This window comes from Papaver somniferum, chromosome 8, assembly GCF_003573695.1.
Source record: "Papaver somniferum cultivar HN1 chromosome 8, ASM357369v1, whole genome shotgun sequence".
Lineage (NCBI taxonomy): Eukaryota > Viridiplantae > Streptophyta > Magnoliopsida > Ranunculales > Papaveraceae > Papaver > Papaver somniferum.
Window position 1 is genome coordinate 45,629,189 of NC_039365.1, and position 21,362 is coordinate 45,650,550.

General features: G+C 37.0%; 1 protein-coding gene across 1 annotated transcript; it reads left to right on the plus strand.

Annotated features, from left to right (window-relative positions):
• The first annotated feature begins 20,161 nt into the window (after positions 1–20,161).
• LOC113305521 lies at positions 20,162–20,701 on the plus strand. The gene has a single exon (XM_026554543.1). It carries the CDS (start codon positions 20,162–20,164, stop codon positions 20,699–20,701), a length of 540 nt encoding a protein of 179 aa, XP_026410328.1.
• Positions 20,702–21,362: the final 661 nt, after the last annotated feature.

The following is a 21,362-nucleotide window of genomic DNA, read 5'->3' on the forward strand; positions in this document are numbered from 1 at the left end:
CTATTTAATGTATTTACCCAGCCACACCAAATCAAAACACATCTCCACAGGGCGGGGCGAAACCCCGCGCATACCACATCACAAATACATCTTTACAGGGCGGGGGCGGGGTGAAGCCCCGCACGCACCAATTTAAAAGGAAAAATATGTTCGGTGCGTAGCACGCGCACAAATCTAGTACAATGAACAAGGAATACAAGGAATACAATGAACAGGATTTTAACCGAGGTTTGGCAATATCTTTGATATGCGTGGATTTTCTAGACATACGGATGCTGCAACAAAATCTAGCGCAGAACCTACCAAGAATAGTGGGCCTGTGAATTATTAAACCTACCAAGAATAGTGGGCCTGTTTTGGGTAGTAAAGGTTCGGTTTTGGTGACTCGGAAACCGAATCTTCTCCTGATCTCAAAGCTCGAAACGGTAGATCTAAGCTGTGAAGCACGGGCACGTCATTATAGATGTCCTGTTTGCATTAGACGCGCGTCGGACACAGGGCGTTTGTGGGACACCGACATGACACATATGTAGAAATGTGTATTCTATTTTACTGGTTGGGTAATTTAGTGTGTTATGGAAGTTAGTATAATAGTTAGTTTTTCTACATGTGGGCTAACCTAACGGCATAAAATTGAATTTTTTTTTATGTATTTGCGTGATTAATACGTTTGACATATTATAACGCTATGATTTTAGTATATAAAAATTATTTATGTCCGTATCTTGATGTTTCTGTATTTTAAAGGTCTCTGTATCGTGTCGTGTCTGTGTCATGTGTCAGTGACAGCGCTTCCCAGCTCCTAGGCCTATTCAGTTTAAGATGGATGATTATGTTAATGCTAGTGATACTAAACAAATTTATTAAAAAAAAAAAACTAAAAAAATCAAGAAAAAGAGACAGTGGTGTTAACTCAAGCAATGTATGATGCATTTTCATCTATTTAGGAGAGTAATGATAGGATGATCGTGAGAAAAACCGGGAGAAATCCAGTGGCACTAATAGGAGGTGGTGGTGGACAAACCGGGCCCACCCCTATTAGTGCCACATGATTTCTCCCGGTTTTTCTCACGGTGAACAAATCATTTTCGTATTTAGGAGTGTTGATGTCCGAATAAAGTCTGTCAAGGACTTCTCTTTCAGAAAGGAGTACTTAAACGAATGCTAGCTGGACACACAAGAATTCTGTAAAATCACAGTTTGAAGAATGGAATGCAAGTCAAACCAATTGTCAAGAAAGTATGGTGGATTCTTCCATTCGCCATTGTATGGTCAACCTGGCTATAACGAAATAGAAGAACGATGGCCAAGAAAATAGGTTGGTCGAAAGAAATGATCCTAATTGAGATAAGAGATACATTTTTCAATGGGGTTCAGTTTTGAAGTGGTTTACAAAGATCAATCTCAATGACCTGATTTTTGATTAGGAAGCAATTTTTGTATAAAGCAGTGACTTTGGCTGTTAGACTGTAGGATGGGTTTGAGCTGTAGTGTGGTTTTATGAATCAATTGGATCTCAGGTTGTAATTTTCTTTTTTCCTTTTTTTTCTTAATAAAATTTTACCCCTTTCGTCTCAAAAAAAAAGAAAAGAAAAAGAGTACTTAAAAGGAAAAACAAGATCAATTAGAGAAAATAAAATCTCCAAAAAAAAAGAATGCCATTATCTACCACTTCTTCAATTCCATACAATTATACACTTCAAAGGAAAAACAAGAACAATTGCAGCGAATGAAATCTCCAAAGAATAATGTCATTCTTTCCCATTTTTTTAATTCCTGACAATTATTATTTGGACGAGGATGATTATGATGAGATGTATGAGGGATACGAAGAATATGAGGATACCATTATTATGTATGCAGTTATGTCAGATCTGCTGTCTAAAAGCAGTACTAACTTCAGGGTTGGTAATAAAAGTAAATTGAGAGGAGTTGTAAATAGGTGATAGTTTTTTTTTCCTATTTCTCGTTTTTGAGTTATGTTATTTCTATTAACATAAAATCGAGTTTTTTTCCATGTATTTGCGTGATTAATATGTTTGATATATTATAACACTATGATGTTAGTATATAAAAATTATTTAATTTATATAAACATGTACGTGTCCCGGTGATTTTGAATTTTGTCGGTCCATGTATCCGTATTATTAGGAAAAGTCATGTATAAGATAAGTCTCATTGACTTGACTCTAATCTATTGGTCTGTATTAATACCTCTCCTCCCTATCTGTGTAAGAAACCTAATCATTACTGTGTAATAATATTACATCCACACATTCGTTACAGCTTTTTCATGGTATCCGAGAGGGACGATCTAGGTCAAATTCTGTAACAATTTTCTACACAGAATAGTGATTCTTCACTTCTTATTGATCAAATATTTTTTTCAACAAATTTCTGATCATTAATCAACTTGTTTGATTTCATAATTTCATCAAAATCTTTGTGGACCTTGATTTCTTGTCTTCATCATACTTCAAAATTTGAATACCAGAGGATCAATGAATAATCAAACTCAACATAACTCAATAATTCCTCCGCAATCTTCAATTCAAGATCCACAAATCGAACAACCGATTTCCGCTGCTCCTGTATCTGGTAATTCAAGCTATTTTCCTTTACCTTTTAATAATATTGGTAACTTTGTATCTCTGAAATTAGATCATACGAACTTCCTTCTATGGCGTGACCAATTTGAGTCTGTGTTGATTTATACTGATCTTGATGGTCATGTTACTGGTGAAATTATTGAAACGCCTTCTCAAATTATTGTTAATGGTGTATCTACTGTTAATCCAAGATGGGTTTAATGGAGAAAGGCAGATAGGTTTGTTATGAGTTGTTTAAAAGCAACATTCACAGAAACGGTTTCTGGTAAGGTTCTTGGTATGTCATCTGCGAGAGAGATTTGGCAATATCTTGAAACTATTTTTAGATCTCAATTTCTAGCTCGTAGAAACATGTTGCGCAATCAACTTCATGGAATTAGGAAAGGTTCTCAATCCATATGTGTTTATCTGCATTCTTTGAAGATGATTACTGATTCTTTAGCTGCTATCAATGATCGTGTATCAGATGCGGATGTGATGATGTATGTGCTCAATGGATTAGGCAGGGATTATGACAATTTTGTTATTTCTGCACAGAATCGTGAAACACCATATACCTTTGGTGAATTGAAGGCTGGGCTTTTAAGTCATGAGCAATGGCTCAATGATCAACAACAAGATTCTAATATTCTGGAGAATTATGTAGCTTTCTATGGAAGGAATGCACCCAATGGCAACAAGAATAGAAGAATAAGAATAAATATAAGAATAATCAAAGTAATTCTTTTAAGCCTGGTAATACATCTTTCAAAAATGGTGCTGGTTCTACAAGCTCAAATGCAGACTCTTCAGATGGTGCTAGTTTTAGAAGATCATTTGTTGATTTTTCTACAGTAGAATGTCAAATATGCAGAAAGACAGGTCATTTTTCTACTAGGTGTTTCTTTCGTTATCATCCACCGCCTAGTTCTGATTCAAAGTCTACTGCTCATGTGGCTCAAGTTGAAACAACTTTCAGTGGTATAAAACTAAACTCAGCATATTTATGTGATGATTCTTCCGGGAGTTCTTCTACAACATGGATTTCTGACTCTGGGGCTTCTCGACATATGACTGGTGATAAGGAACTTCTCAACAATACTTCAAACTATAATGGGAAGGACCAGGTGATAGTTGGCAATGGTAAGACTTTGCAAATCTCAAAAACTGGTACTTCTAGTTTACAAAGTTCTGCAACTAGTTTTACTTTAAAACGAGTTCTGCTAGTGCCTGAGATTAAACAAAACTTATTGTCTGTTACTCAGTTTACTAAAGATAATTGCTGCTATTTTGTCTTTGATCCATGGAGTTATGAAATTAGAGATCTTAGGACACATGCTGTTTTGGCTCAGGGAAAAATGATTAATAAATTGTATCCCATTACAAATTTTCCCTTCACCAAAAACTCTCATTTTACTTCCTTTTCACCTATTGTTGCTTCCTCTTCTTTGTGGCACAATAGGTTAGGACATCCTTATAGTAAAATCATTAATCATTTAGGTTCAACTGAGGCAATTACTCTCACTTCTCCTACAGATCATCAAATGTGTCATCCTTGTCAAATTGTTAAGAGTAAAAAACTAGCTTTTCATCTATCACCTTCTCATGAATCTAGACCTTTAGCTCTTATTCACTGTGATGTTTGGGGACCATCACCAATTTTCTCTCATGTTGGTTTTAGATATTACATTCTCTTCATAGATGATTTCAGTAGGTTTCACTGGATTTATCCAATGAAACTTAAAACTGATGTTGTGCAATGTTTTACTCATTTTAAAGCTCTTACTGAAAATTTATTCTATACAAAGATTTTGTGGTTTCAAACTGAAAATGCCTGTGAACTTTCTAAGGGATCTTTTAAACAATTTCTTGATACTCATGGCATCGATCTTAGACTTTCTTGTCCTAATACACCTGAGAAAAATGGACTAGCAGAAAGAAAACATAGACATATAACAAAGATGGGTAATACTATCTTATTTTACTCATCTGCTCCCAATTTTTTTTTGGTATGATGCTTTTCATCCTGCTACTTACTTAATAAATAGAACTCATACTCCTGTGTTGTCAATAAAATCACCTTATGAGGCTCTTTTTCACAGAACTCCATATTATACCTCTTTAAGGGTTTTTGGATCTATTTGTTTTCCCTTTCTTGGTCACTATAGACCTGACAAATTATCTCCAAAGTCAGTAAATTGTATGTTCATAGGTTATAGTCCACTTCATAAAGGGTACAAATGTTTTGATCCCATTTCTCATAAACTTCATATATCAAGACATGTTATTTTTGATGAGTTGAATTTTTACTATAATCCAATTACTTCATCTAATGAGAGTTCTTCTGTCGTTTCTAATGATAAATCCTCGGATCCATCTTTATTACCATCCACTTCTGCTCCTCAGTCTTCTGTTGTTTCTAATGATGAATCCTCAGATTCATTTTTATTACCATCCACTTCTGCTCCTCAGTCTTCTGTTACTACTAGATCAATGAGAGGTATTTCAAAACCTAAACAATTTACTGACTTTGTTTTGCATCATTCTGTAAGACATCATGTTTCTCCAGCTTTTACAAGTTTATTATCTAATATTTCTGAGACAAAACATTTAGAGAAGCATGTCAACTACCTGAGTGGACGAGTTCAATGAAAGAAGAGAATGATGCTCTTATGTTAAACGATACTTGGAGTTATGTTTTACCAGAACCTCATATGAATATCCTTGGATGTAAATGGGTCTATAAGGTGAAATTAAAGTCTAATGGAAATATTGATATACTTAAGTCTAGATTAGTAGCACAAGGCTATAATCAGCAAGAAGGAGTGGATTTTGGAGAGACTTTTAGTCTAGTTGTTAAGTCAACAACTGTTAGAGTTGTGTTAACTTTAGCAGTAAACTACAATTGGTATGTAAAACAACTTGATGTGTCTAATGCATTTCTGCATGGACACTTGTCTGAGGATGTCTATATGAAACAACCTCCAGGATTTACTCATCCAGACTTTCCAAATCATGTTTGTCATTTGAAGAAATCTCTCTATGGATTGAAGCAGTCTCCAAGGGATTGGTTCCACAAATTTAGTTCTTTTCTTCTTCAATATGGTTTTATCAAGTCAAAGAATGATCATTCTATGTTTATCTACATTACTGATACATATATGATGGTTTTAATTCTATATGTAGATGATATTCTTTTGACAGGAAGTTCTGATATTCTGATGAATGATTGATTATAATTTTGATTGTTGTTGTAGTAATGAGGTTCAAACTCTCGGACTTGTGAAGATTAAATTTAAAGATTTAATAAAATTATATACAAAAATATTAACAAAGTGGGCGAGAGGTAACCAAGACACTAGATTCCACTATTACACATGAATGATGTCAAATATTTCATAACTCTAATTATCCTTTTAATCCTTTATTTCTTAATCCACAAATAATCAAACATATTCTCAAAAATTAATTGTATCCCTTAAGCATAGATTATCTAACCAAAGCATAACCTATCTAATTGAATCACAACTAATGAAGAAAATAATGTAAACTTTTAAGAACTCTGCAAAAGCAGTGATTGAGTGAATTATAATTAAATATTAGAGAAAATGAAATAGTTACCCATTGTTCATGTGTGAATAGCTTCATCCATTGCCTTGGTTACGAGAGAATTAGCCGCTCATCATGTTGGAAACACGCTCAAAAGTTGATTTCATTTACGCTCAAAGGGTTACAAATGATGAATAAGGGAGAATTATAATAAAAATCGGGTTTGCAATGCTTATAATTATTGCAAAGCCGTTACAAAGAGCCGTTACTGTACTGATGCGTTTTTTAAGTCTGTCTCTGATCTGCGACCAACAGTATGAGTCGCTGACACTGTTTAAAAACGACGGTTGTGGCGAGTCTGTTCTTCGCGTTCTTCAGTGTTCTTCAATGGCAGCAGCAGCAGCATGTGGTCTCTCTGCAAATTCGATTTTTTTGACTCTGTGGTGCTCTAAACTTCTCCCAATCTCTCCGTCCCCTTTCTCTATGATCCCCTCACCCTATATATACTCAACAACAGCAAAATATCACGCCATAAATCTCACAAATTTTCATTAAACTCGGCATGAAGAAAAATATTCTAGGAATATTTTCTTACATGTTTTAGATTCTCACGTGTTTCTACAGCTGCAAAATCTCCTCATTTATCTTCTTCACGGTCCAGAGTGTTGCTAGAGTCATCATACACGAGCAGAACACACATAAATCTTCCAAAACCCTTGAATTATTCTTCTCATGCACGGGCTGCCCTGATTCCTTGTCACGGATTTTCCAGCCAAATTTGATCGAAACAAACACCCATACCATCTCTTTTATAACATATCACAACTACCCATGAAGTTTCATCCCTTTAGTCCACCTAGAACATCTTCAAATTTCGATCGAAACATTCTCAGAGAGTTGCCACATTTTTCCCGCCATTTATTAAGTTTCAAATGAAGAAGATGGTGTCCCCCTAACCAGCTGTGGGGTGCGAATAGCAACTGCCTTGTTGGGGTGCCCCTTAGCCAAATCTGGGCTTCGTATAGCAAGTGTCCTCCGGGGGTGTTCCGAGTGATTTTTCGAGCCGATTTTTCCAACAATATTTATTTTCCAAAATACCTAAAAATACATAAAACACCATAATAAGGACGAAAACGAGTACCAACAATACGAAACATTGAGGACAAATTAGACACATAAATGAGTCTATCAAATACCCCCAAACTTATTATTTGCTAGTCCTCGAGCAAAACTAATAAAAAATAAATAAAACCGAGTTAATCTCGGGAGGGTTTACCAGAGGTGTGCCCACAAAACCATTACTCCAGACCCTAGCTATCTATGCAGAACCTTGGAAGGCACTAAAGAATCTCCTTGGTTGGCATACTTATTGGCTACAGGAGGAAGTACCCTGATGCGAAATTCCAATTGCTGTACACGAGTTTGCACTCAAGCATACTAAAATTCATATAAAGTGACAGAGCTCTACTCAGATAGTTTCTGGACATCATAAACCGGAGTCAACCAATCACATGGATAGATTAAGAAGATGGATGTAGAGAAAAATGTGGATGATGTTGACTAAGGTGAACCTATCCTAATGGACTGAGATACTGGTCTGGACTAATATCAACACACTGGCAAATACATGGGAACCAGTGGTCGATAATCCTAACTTTAGGTCAACTCAGCTGGCATATACAAGGGTACCAGTGGTCGACTTTATTGTATTTATTCCGATTGGTCTGGTCTCAATTTTTTTTTTGCATATCAGTCACTCTATTTCACCCTAGTAATGGTAAAAAAAAAAAGTGATCAGGATTCTTTCGATGTTTCCATCACGAGGATATGGCGAAACTACCATGTTTTCTTTTCTAACACCTGAGCTCTGTGCTTTTATGAATAGACTCTTCTATATGTTTCCATCTAATCAGATTGGTTCCTCAATTCATACAATCAAAATGTTCCCATCCACTTAGATCGGTTAGTGCCAACCTTAATAAACATAAATTTCTAGGCTCTGGAGTTTATTTATTGCAACTAAAAGCTAACAAAAAGTTTCTTCCCCACCCCCAAACTTAAATCTAACATTGTCCTCAATCTTTCTAATGAAAGAGCAATACCAAAAAGTAAAGTAACATGAGGAATCAGTAAAGAGAGAAGTCGGAAAGATAGTACCTGGGTGAAGAGAGAAATCAAAAACTAATATACAACATACAATCGCCTCGATGGTCAATCAAGGGTAAACAGGGTCCTCCAGAGGGACCTCCTCAACATCACATGTTGGAAAGGGCTCTAAAAAGGGTTTAAATCTCTGACCGTTAACCTTCGAAGAACTACTACCATCCGGTGTCTCGATCTCAACAGCTCCATGAGGAAGACCGTGCGAACAATAAAAGGACCCGTCCACCGAGAACGTAACTTCCCAGGGAAAAAATGCAAGCGGGTATCATACAGAAGAACTTTTTGACCTGGAGAAAATGACTTCCTTAAAATATTTCTATCATGCACAAGTTTCATTTTGTTCTTATACTCCTTCGCACTATCGTAAGCATCAATACGAATCTCGTCCAACTCATTGAGCTGGAGTTTCCTATGGGCTCCTGCCTTGTCAAGAGAAAAGTTTAGCTGCTTAACAGCCCAATAAGATCTATTTTCTAACTCGAAAGTTAAATGACATGCCTTTCCATACACAAGCCGATAAGGAGACATTCCAATGGGGGTCTTAAACGCCGTACGGTAAGCCCATAAGGCATCAGTAAGCCTAGACGACCAGTCTTTCCGATTAGGATTAACTATTTTCTCTAATATACGTTTTTATCTCCCTATTGGAAACCTCAACCTGACCACTAGTCTGTGGAGGATACGGGGTAGCTACCTTATGTGTAATACCATATTTCTTCATCAAAAGCCTAAAAGGTCCATTACAAAAGTGCGACCCACCATCACTAATTATAGCCCGCAGTGTACCAAAACGTGTAAGAATATTATTTTTCAAGAAATCAATCACAACCCTATGGTCATTGGTTTTACACGCAACCGCCTCAATCCACTTAGAGACATAGTCTACAGCGACAAGGATGTATAGGTTACCAAAATAATTAGGAAACGGACCCATAAAGTCAATATCCCACACATCAAAGACCTCGACAACTAAAATAGGGTTCAAGGGCATCATGTTCCTACGGGAAATGGTTCCTAATTTCTGGCAACGTTCACAAGTAACACAGTAACTGTGGGAGTCTTTAAACAACGAAGGCCAATAGAATCCACACTGTAATATCTTAGCAGCAGTCTTCTTAGCACTAAAGTGACCCTCACACGCATGATCATGACAAAAGGAAATAATACTGTACTGGTCACTCTTAGGTATACATCTCCTAATAATCTGGTCTGGACAATACTTAAACAAATAAGGATCATCCCAAAAGAAGTGCTTAACCTCAGCTAAAAATCTAGAACGCTCTTGTTTACCCCAATGTTGGGGCATTCGACCAGTAACAAGATAGTTCACTATATTCGCATACCAAGGTAATTGGGTAACAAAGAACAATTGTTCATCAGGAAAGTTGTCCCTTATAGGAAGGGAATCATTAAGGGTATCCACAACAAGTCTAGAAAAGTGGTCTGCTACTACATTTTCTGCACCCTTTTTGTCTCTAATGTCCGGAGAAAACTCTTGTAACAACAGGATCCACCTAATCAATCTAGGTTTGGTATCCTTCTTAGACAAAAGATATTTCAAAGCAGCATGATCAGTATATATTACGATCTTAGAACCTAAGAGATATGGTCTAAACTTGTCTAAGGAAAACATAATGGATAACAGTTCCTTCTACGTAATGGTATAGTTCAACTGGGCATCATTCAGAGTTTTGCTAGCATAGTAAATTACATGAAGTAACTTGTTTTCTCGCTGACCTAGCATAACACCAATAGCATAATCTGAAGCATCGCACATGATTTCAAAGGGTAGGTTCCAGTTGGGTGCCTGGACTATGGGGGCGGTAGTGAGTAAAGTTTTAAGATTCTCGAAAGCCTCTAAACAAGCATCATCAAAGACAAACTTAACATATTTTGCAAGCAAATTGCAAAGAGGTCTAGAAATCAAGCTAAAATCCTTAATGAATCGACGATAAAAACCAGCATGCCCTAAGAATGACCTAATACCTTTTACGGTTTTTGGGACCGGTAAAGTTTTAATAAGGTCAACTTTGGCTCTATCTACCTCTATACCCTTTGAAGATACGATATGCCCTAGAACAATTCCTGAACGAACCATGAAGTGACATTTCTCCAAATTAAGCACTTAATTCTTTTCCTTACACCTAGTCAAAACTAATGACAAATGATGCAAGCACTCATCGAAAGACGAACCAAACACTGAAAAATCATCCATAAATACCTCTAAGAACCGTTCTACCATGTCAGAAAATATGCTCATCATACAACGCTGAAAGGTCGCAGGGGCATTACATAGGCCGAAAGGGATGCGTCTATACGCAAAGGTACCAAAGGGACAGGTAAAAGTGGTTTTCTCTTGGTCTTCTGGGGCAATAGGAACCTGATTATAACCGCAGTATCCATCTAAAAAGCAATAATGGCTACGTCCAGCTAATCTCTCTAGCATTTGGTTGATGAAGGGAAGGGGAAAGTGGTCCTTCCTAGTGACCTTGTTCAATTTTCTATAGTCAATACAGACACGCCAACTCGTGGTCATTCGGGTTGGGATTAACTCATTGTTATCATTCTGGACTACAGTAATACCGAATTTCTTGGGAACAACCTGAACGGGGCTGACCCACTTATTGTCTGAAATGGGGTAGATAATGCCTGCATCTAACAGCTTCAGAACCTCGGTTCGAACAACTTCTTTCATATTAGGGTTCAGTCGACGTTGCATATCCCTAGAAGGTTTGGTGTCACTATCTAAATAGATATGATGCATACAATCAATAGGACTTATACCCTTAATGTCTGCTATGGTTCACCCTAAAGCTTCCTTGTTATTCTGAAGGACAGTCACTAGTCTACTTTCCTGATCACTATCCAAGTCGGATGCTATAATCACAGGTAAAGTTTCAGAGGGGCCTAAAAACACATACTTCAGGGTATCTGGTAATGGTTTAAGGTCCAACTTGGGAGGATTTTCCAACGAAGGAACTAGGGTAGACTCGGGAACGGGTAAAGGTTCGAACTTAGGTTTCCATCCATTAATAGTGTCTAACAAAGGGGTTGAATCTAACAAAGCATTCACCTCATTAATCACATCATCATCATCAAAATCAATCCCAAAGTGAGCTAGGCATTTCTCTAATGGATCTTCTATCAAAGTGTTTGGTAATGACTCCTCTACTAAGGTGCCTATCATGTTCACCTCTTCTACGCTCGAGTCGTCCAGTTCCTGGGGTAACTTACTAATGTGAAAGATGTTCATCTCAATAGTCATATTACCAAAAGACAAGTTCATAATACCAGTTCGACAGTTAATGATCGCATTGGATGTTGCTAAAAATGGGCGACCTAAAATCACCGGTATTTGGTTCTCTGGGTCAGGGACAGGTTGGGTATCTAGGATAACAAAATCCACTTGATAAATAAACTTTTCGACCTCAATAAGAACATCCTCGATTACACCATGAGGAATTTTAACGGACCTATCAGCTAACTGGAGTGTCATCTGGGTAGGTTTCATCTCACCAAGTCCTAGCTTTAGGTACACATGGTATGGAAGTAAATTCACACTGGCTCCTAAGTCAAGCAAAGCTTTCTCAACACGGTTTTTACCTATTGTGCAAGAAATGGTAGGGGACCTTGGGTATTTATACTTAGGAGTAGTGGTATTCTGAATAATGGAACTCACGTGACTAGCTAGGAAGGCTTTCTTTTGGACACTAAGCTTACGCTTTCGTGTACACAAGTCCTTAAGGAACTTGGCATAAGACGGAATCTTCTTAATCACATCCAACAATGGTAGGTTGATAGTAACCTGCTTAAAAACCTCTAATATATCATTAAAGTTGGACTCCCTCTTAGTTGGAACTCGCAGCTGGGGAAACGGGGATCTGGGAACAAAGACGGGCTCAGCAGGACCCTCATTGTTCTCTTTGGAGACTCTATCAGTCTTCTCATTCTCTGGCTCAGAAGGGTGAACAACAACATGTTCACTATTAGGCATGGAAACCTTGTTGTCTATCTCTCTACCGCTCCTAAGGGTTTTAATAGCATTTACATGATCGGATGGTCTTTCACCTATTTCATTAATTACTCTAGGGTTTGGTTGAGTTTGACTAGGAAACTTACCTCTTTCTCTTAAAGACTCATTTATATGACTAACCTGGGTTTTCAACTCGGAAATAGCCTGAGAGTTAGCCTGGCCTATTCTCTTATTTTCTTCTAAACCTTGAGCAACATATTGCTGAAACTGCATAGTGTTACGAGTTAAAAAAGCAAGAGACTCTTCTAAACTCATAATCTTCTTATCCGAAGGGTTCTGAAACTGTGTCGGGGATGAAGGATTCTTAGGATAGCCAAAACCTGGGGGAGCTTGAGAGTTACTAGACTGACCTTGATTCTAGCCCTTAGACCAAGAAAGGTTGGGATGGTTTCTCCAGCCAGGGTTATAGGTTTCTGAATAAGGGTCAAACTTCTGACGGTTATCGAATCTAGTGTTGTTATAAAGAGCATTGGCTTGCTCTTCAACAGTATGGTCTTCCTAAAAAGGCTCTATTCTACCACTAGAATGACCTAATTCCAACGCTTCTAACCATTTGGCTATGGCTGCTATTTTAGCATCTGACTCATAGGATCCTTCTACCATATTGACATTTCCTCTACTTAGAAGAATTGTTTTCTGGGGTTCCCTATTATTTTCCCATTGTCGGGTCTTATTGGCGATTTCATTCAAAAATGTCATCGCCTCATCAACAGTTTTATTCTCAAACCCACCTGTGCATAAGGACTCAACCATGGTTGTTGTTGAATAATCTAAACCCTCGTAGAGGATCTGAACTAACCTAACCTTCTCTGAACCATGATGAGGACATTGAGATATTAAGTCATTGAACCTTTCTAAATACCTATATAAAGATTCTCCCTATTGTTGAGCAAAAGTACAAATTTGTGTCCTAATAGACGATGTTTTGTGCCTTGGGAAAAACTTATGTATAAAGGCAGATGTAAGTTGTTCATAGGTTTCAATTGACTCAGAATCCAAACTATACAACCAAGATTTGGCTTTATCTTTTAAGGAAAAGGGGAATAACCTAAGTTTCAGTGCATCATCACTAAGGTTTTTAATTTTCAGAGTACTACGTACTTCCTCAAATTCCCTAACATAAAAATAGGGGTTCTCATTCTCTTTTCCTAAAAAGGTTGGGAGCATCTGTAAAGTCCCAGGTTTGAGTTCATAATTTGCCTCGGTTTCAGCTAACTTGATACAAGACGGACGAGAGGTCCTAGTTGGGTTCAATAAAGCTTTTAAAGTTGTCATTTCTGGCACTACCAAAGGACTAGGAGTACTTTCTTCACAAAGAAGCAGATTCTCAAAACTGAAGTTTCCAAAAAAGGGGATCTCTAAAGAAGAGTCTTCGAGCTCCCCGCCTTCACAAGAAGAACTACTAGGTTTTTCACTAATCAGACGACCTAGAGTGTTTCTTTTCCAAGCCCGTTCTCTAATGACCTCGGGCATACACTAGAAAAACAAAACTAAAACGAAAAGCCCTAAAAGGGAAGGGAAGTTCTATGCAAACACAAACAAGTCTGACTCCACCACAGCAAACCTACTGAATTCTAGCAAACAAAAAACATGATGGCTCCACTTAGATTGTTTCTAGACCAGCTTCTAATCCTTCGAAAGGGAATTCGTTACAATTTAAGCAAACCCCTCTGGAATCAATCCGACTCAAAGTAAGTTGAATTGAGGCGAGGGAAGCTCAGTGGAGCTTTGATACCCAAGGCCTCACCGCTATCACAAGGCGGCGCAGTCAGGCATTCAACTCACAGAAACCATCATGAACTTCGAAGTATGCTAAAAGAGTAACCAATATTTTTCGAACGACTTTCCTACTAAGCTCGTTATCCTATAGGTCTCGTTCTATTCCAAATTTTAAAGCTTAGGTTCGCGTTTGGTTTCGTTTTCCTAAGGCGAGCAAGAAGAGAACGGTGATGAAATCCGAAGCCTTATCTTGTATGCCCAGTCCTTGCCCTTTACTAGGAATTTAAAACAGCCGTTTTCAGTTCCTCAACATATATGCAAACGAAGGAATACAGTAACTCGCTGATAGGGGATTCGCGAGTGTTTCGACAAACTTACCTCCCGTTCCAGATGGGGGATGAACCGTTGTCGTCGACTCGGGCCACAACTCCTATGTTGTGTACGAACTCGAGGGGCCGAGGTGATATCGTAATCACCGTCCTTCTCTGCAAACAGTTTAATATTTATTCTACCCTTCCGTAGGGTTTAAAAAAAATTAATGTCCAAATGTCCAAAGTCCAAAAGAAAGGTCCAAAAAATAAAGTGCAAAAAGAAAAAGAAAAATACAAAATAAAAAGAATTCCTAATACAATCTAATAAAATAACACTCTCTTTTTTTTCTCTCTCTTTTTCTATAAAATAAAAAAAATTCTTCTTCTTTAGCTCCTTTCGCTTTGCCTTTTACCTCAAGTCTTTAAATATTCGCCAAAAGCTTTGGCAAAAATTTCTTTCGCTCCAAATTCCCAAAATCTGAAAGGAAAAAACAAAAACCCAAAAACGTAAAGAAGAACAAAAAAAAATTAAAAAATAAATAAATCTAAAAACTCTATCCTAAAGACAAGCCCGCGTCGGCGGCGCCAAAATGATTATAATTTTATTGTTGTTGTAGTAATGAGGTTCAAACTCTCGCACTTGTGAAGATTAAATTTAAAGATTTAATAAAATTATATACAAAAATATTAACAAAGTGGGCGAGAGGTAACCAAGACACTAGATTCCACTATTACACATGAATGATGTCAAATATTTCATAACTCTAATTATCCTTTTAATCCTTTATTTCTTAATCCACAAATAATCAAACATATTCTCAAAAATTAATTGTATCCCTGAAGCATAGATTATCTAACCAAAGCATAACCTATCTAATTGAATCACAACTAATGAAGAAAATTATGTAAACTTTTAAGAACTCTGCAAAAGCAGTGATTGAGTGAATTATAATTAAATATTAGAGAAAATGAAATAGTTACCCATTGTTCATGTGTGAATAGCTTCATCCATTGCCTTGGTTACGAGAGAATTAGCCGCTCATCATGTTGGAAACACGCTCAAAAGTTGATTTCATTTACGCTCAAAGGGTTACAAATGATGAATAAGGGAAAATTATAATAAAAATCGGGTTTGCAATACTTATAACTATTGCAAAAGCCGTTACAAAGAGCCGTTACTGTACTGATGCGTTTTTTAAGTCTGTCTCTGATCTGCGACCAACAGTATGAGTCGCTGACACTGTTTAAAAACGACGGTTGTGGCGAGTCTGTTCTTCGCGTTCTTCAGTGTTCTTCAATGGCAGCAGCAGCAGCAGGTGGTCTCTCTGCAAATTCGATTTTTGACTCTGTGGTGCTCTAAACTTCTCCCAATCTCTCCGTCCCCTTTCTCTATGATCCCCTCACCCTATATATACTCAACAGCAGCAAAATATCACGCCATAACTCTCACAAATTTTCATTAAACTCGGCATGAAGAAAAATATTCTAGGAATATTTTCTTCCCTGTTTTAGCTTCTCACGTGTTTCTACAGCTGCAAAATCTCCTCATTTATCTTCTTCACGGTCCAGAGTGTTGCTAGAGTCATCATACACGAGCAGAACACGCATAAATCTTCCAAAACCCATGAACTATTCTTCTCATGCACGGGCTGCCATGATTCCTTGTCACGGATTTTCCAGCCAAATTTGATCGAAACAAACACCCATACCAGCTCTTTTATGACATATCACAACTACCCATGAAGTTTCATCCCTTTAGTCCACCTAGAACATCTTCAAATTTCGATCGAAACATTCTCAGAGAGTTGCCACATTTTTCCCGCCAATTTTTAAGTTTCAAATGAAGAAGATGGTGTCCCCCTAACCAGCTGTGGGGTGCGAATAGCAACTGCCTTGTTGGGGTGCCCCTTAGCCAAATCTGGGCTCCGTATAGCAAGTGTCCTCCGGGGGTGTTCCGAGTGATTTTTCGAGCCGATTTTTTCAACAATATTTATTTTTCAAAAATACCTAAAAATACACAAAACACTATAATAAGGACGAAAACGAGTACCAACAATACGAAACATTGAGGAAAAATTAGACACATAAATGCGTCTATCAATGATCTGATACAAGCCTTAAGTACTGAATTTTATATGAAAGTGTTAGGAGATTTACATTTCTTTCTTGGTATTGAGGCTACAAGGACTGCAGATGCTATTTTTCTTACTCAACAAAAATATACTTTAGAACTGTTAGTGAAAGCCAATATGATGGATTGCAAACCTTGTGACACTGTTGTTGCAAAGACTAAAAGATGTTCTATTCATGATGGTGTGTTACTAGCTAATCCTCTGCGTTATAGAACTATTGTTGGTGGACTTCAGTATTTAACTCATACAAGGTCAGACATATGTTTTGCTGTTAACTGTGTCTCCCAATTCATGCATGCTCCAACAGATCAACATCTTCTTCTAGTTAAAAGGATTTTGAGATACTTAAAGGGTACTTTAAATACTGGTATTACATTGCAGAGAGGCAATCTTCATTCTTTAACTGCATACACTGATTCAGATTGGGCTGGCTGCCCAGATACAAGAAGACCTACATCAGGTTTTGTGGTTTTTCTGGGAAACTTAGTTGTCTCTTGGTCATCAAAGAAGCAACCCACTGTTTCACGAAGTTCAGCAGAAGCTGAATATAAGTGTTTAACTGTTGTCACTGCTGAGTTACAATTGCTTACTTATGTGCTTACAGAATTGAATGTCTATGTTGCTTATCCTCTGCAGTTGTTGTGTGACAATCAAAGTGCTATTTGCTTAGCTTCTAACCCAGTTTTTCATGTCAGGACCAAGCATGTGGAGAGAGACTATCACACTGTCAGAGAACTTGTGGAAGAAGGAGTTATTAATGTTAGTCATGTTCCAACTGAAGAACAACTTGCTGATGTGATGACAAAAGGATTATGTTACCCTACTTTCTCAAGGCTTCTACTCAGAATAGTATAATCTCCTTCAACTACTGATCAAGATACTTCTGTTACAGCTTAGTTCATGCTTGTGTAGTGTTTGTCAGACTGCCTGCAATCTTCATTTTTGTGTTATGTTAGACTGATGTTGTACAGTGTCTTTCTCAGATTGGCTCTTGTTGAGCATCTGTTTTTTCTTTCTTTGGCTCTTGTTGAGTTTTGTTCTTGTTGGATGTAATATTTGTTTTGTTTTGTTTTTCAATTGTTACATTGTCTGCTTGTAACAATTGAGGGGTGCGTATTAGAAAAAGTCATGTATAAGTCAAGTCTCATTGACTTGACTCTAGTCTATTGGTCTGTATTAATACCTCTCCTCCCTATCTGTGTCAGACACCTAATCATTACTGTGTAATAATATTACATCCACACATTCATTACAGCTTTCTCAAGTATCGTGCCATGTCCGTGTCATGTTTCAGTGGCAGTGCTTCCCGGCTCCTAAGCCTAATCAGTTTAAGATGGATGATTATGTTAGTGCTAGTGATACTAAACAAAATCAGGAAAAAGAGACAGTGGCGTTAACTAAAGCAAAGCATGATGCATTTCGTCTAATTAAGAGTGCTGATGTACAAATAAAATTCGTCAAGGATGTCTCTTTCAGAGAGGAGTACTTAAAAGGAAAAACAAAATCAATAGGAAAAAATGAAATCTCTAAAAAAAAGGCCATTGTCTCCCTTTTTTTTTTTTAATTCCAGGAAATTATGTACTTCAGAAGAAAAGAAAAAAGACTAATTGGAGCGAATAAAATCTCCGAAAAAAATGTCATTATTTCCCATTTCTTTAATTCCTGGCAATTATGCTTTGGATGAAGATGACTATGATGAAATGTATGAGGAATACGAAGAGTATGAAGATACCAGTATTAGGTCTGGAATTATGCCAGATCTGCTGTCTAAAAGGATGAACTTCAGGGTCGTTAATAAAAGTAAATTGAGAGAAGTAGTAAGTAGGTGATAGTTTTGTTTTTTTATCCTATTTCTCTTTTTTGAGTTATGCTATTTCTTTTAGGTACGAGTCTTTTGACTTTGTAGTTAGGCGCTTTAGAGTTCAGAATGTAGCTATGTATTTTACCCCTTTTGCTTATGGGAGTTGTAATTCTTGTAAATGTGTATTGGATTTGGATCATGGGTCTCATGGAATTAACCCATGGTCTGGACAATAAAATCTAACTGCCTATTAAAGTCTATAAAAATTATGCCTTTTCCTTCGCTATGAGGTGGCAGTTATATTTGCCTCAATAAATTATGCGGCTCCACCCTGGCCGAGCCAATAACATAAAATAAAATAAGTAGAAACTATATGATAGTCCTTGTTTTAGAATAAGTGTGTCTACTTGGTCATGTTGACTTAGTCCAATTACCTTAGGGTATTTTTAAAAAATATATTTATAATTTGGTCCAAAATCACTATTTGGTCCAAGGGTGGATATTACCCACGCGGAATGACGCCATTAATTTTTAAACAACGTGAGATATACCATTTTTCTCACTTCATCGTAAAATAAGAAAACAACATATCTAGCCTCGGATTGTATGCCATTATCAAACTTAGCATCACATTAGGCCAGTTCTCAAACTTATCCTCAGGCTAGGCCAGTTACCAAAAATAGTCTGTGTACTATTTGCTAAATTTATCAATTGCTATTGGGAGTGCCAAATTTGGCCTTTAGCGGTAGCACAAATACGATAACTTAGCTTTAACAAGGATCAGTGTGAGTAAAATTATAGCATACAACTATATTTTGGCAAAATTGCAATGGTTTTCTGAATTAAAATGAAAGAATTGTCGATCAAAAAGCCCGGAGTCAAGAGAAGTGAACAGAGGATGTGGTGAATGAAGCAATTAAGGAACTTGGAACAAAAATCTGGATTGACCCGGAAGATTGTAAACCTACTTATGGATCCACGATTACATCAAGAATCAAGATCAACCTAACAAAACCTCTTCATAGATGCGGATGGTCGAAAACTGAAGCAGGTGGACAAACTTGGGTTCGATTTTATTGGGATAAACAACCTCACAATTTGTGTCCCAAATGCTTTACTTTTGATCATAATGAAGAAGAATGCGCCAACACAGCTAATGACCTCATGATTACAAGATTTACTAGTGAAGAGTATATAGCTTATGGGGTAGAGATCGTTGAATACTTGGACTTAATTTTTCAAAGAATCAGTGAAGAGAGTAAGAAGTTACTTGATACTCATGCAGAAGAGGATGAAGCTGAAAGAATTCACAAAATATCTAGAGTCGATGATCAAGAAAATATCATGGAAGGAGATACTGAAAATCCACCAAAACATACTGACTTTGTTAGCATGGAACATGACTTGATTGAAGAAGGACAATCTGACATGAGGGAGAATTTACATGAGGTGAATGCATCTTCTCTTAACAAATTGGTAACAACCTCTTTTCAACTCTTGTCATTTTTTCCCTTCTCGTTTTAAACACTTCCTTTGTTTTTCCATATATTGTTTTCAGTTTCAGCTTTAGTGAATTTAGTTTCAAGTTTGTTGTCCAAAATAAAACCATGAAAATCATCAGTTGGAACTGTCAAGGCTTTCTAGGAAAAGCTACTAGAGATCACCTAAGTCACCTAAACAATGTTCACTCCCCTGGCATTATTTTTCTATGTGAAACCAAGATTAATGATGATAGAATTATATCCCTCACCAACTTTCTGAAATTACCAAATAAATGTTATATGCCATCTATAGGTCAAGCAGGTGGTATCATTATGCTTTGGAAAGATGGTTTTCATCTAGACATTGTAAACTCTTCATAAAACATGATCCATGCCATAGTTAACAATGATCCTGCTCTAGAAGAATGGTTCTTATCCTGCGTTTATGGTACCCTTTATGTCAAAGACCAGCCTTCCCAATGGAACTATATCAAAAATCTTAGGACTTCAGTTTCCATTCCTTGGGCCCTTATTGGAGACCTTAATGTTACTATGAACTTGTCAGATGGAAACACTAGTTCCCCTATTACTTCTCCTGAAGTTTTAAACCATATTAATCAATCTGATTTGCATGATATAAATTATATAGGAAACCCTTTTACCTGGACTAGTAACAGTCATGGCACAGGAAAATTCAAATCCAGAATAGATAGAGCTCTAGTAAATAGTGACTTCATTCTAAAATATCCTGATGCTACTCTTACTCATCTAGGACAACTTGGTTCCGATCATGTTCCTATTATGTTATCTCTTTATAGCATTAATATGTCTAAAGGTAGAAATTGGAAGTTCTTTGAACACTGGATGCAGAGTGACTCTTGTGCTACCGAAATTATGAATGCTTGGAGTTCTGACATTACATGATCAACAAATTATATTTTATTTGAAAAGCAATCAAATACTAGACATCTTTTGTCTAAGTGGAGTAAGACTACTTTTGGGCACATTCAGTCAAGGATTTCTGAACTTCAACATGATTTATCTAAACTGCAATTAGCTGATATTCAAGGAAATCAAACTAGTAAGGTAACTGCTCTGGAGAAGCAAATAGAAGAACTAAATGATATTCATGCAAGTTCAAACAGACAGAAGGAAAGAGATAATTTTTATAATGACATGGATAAGAATTCAAATATTTTCATATAAGAGATAATCATAGAAGAGTAAGAAACATAATTGACTCCCTTCAAGCTCCAGATAACTCATGGTGTAAAGACATGTCTTCAATTGAGCAATTGCTAGTCAAGCATTTCAAAAACATCAACACTTCTTCTAATCCTTCAGATAACTACCATTTTCTCCAGCACATCCCTTCATGCATTAATAAACAAGATAACAATGCACTTATAGCCATTCCAGATGAACATGAAATCCATAAAGCTCTTATGACAACGCAACCATGGACTTCTCCTGGTCCAGATGGATTTCCCTCAGGGTTCTATCAGTCTCAGTGGAAGGTGGTGAAAGATGATGTATGTAAGATGGTTCAGGCTTTCTTTCATTCTGGATATCTCTTGAAGAAGAT

What these genes read in the sequence shown, in the direction of transcription:
- LOC113305521 (XM_026554543.1), top strand. Translation starts at nt 20,162, where the DNA reads ATGATCCATGCCATAGTTAACAATGATCCTGCTCTAGAAGAATGGTTC.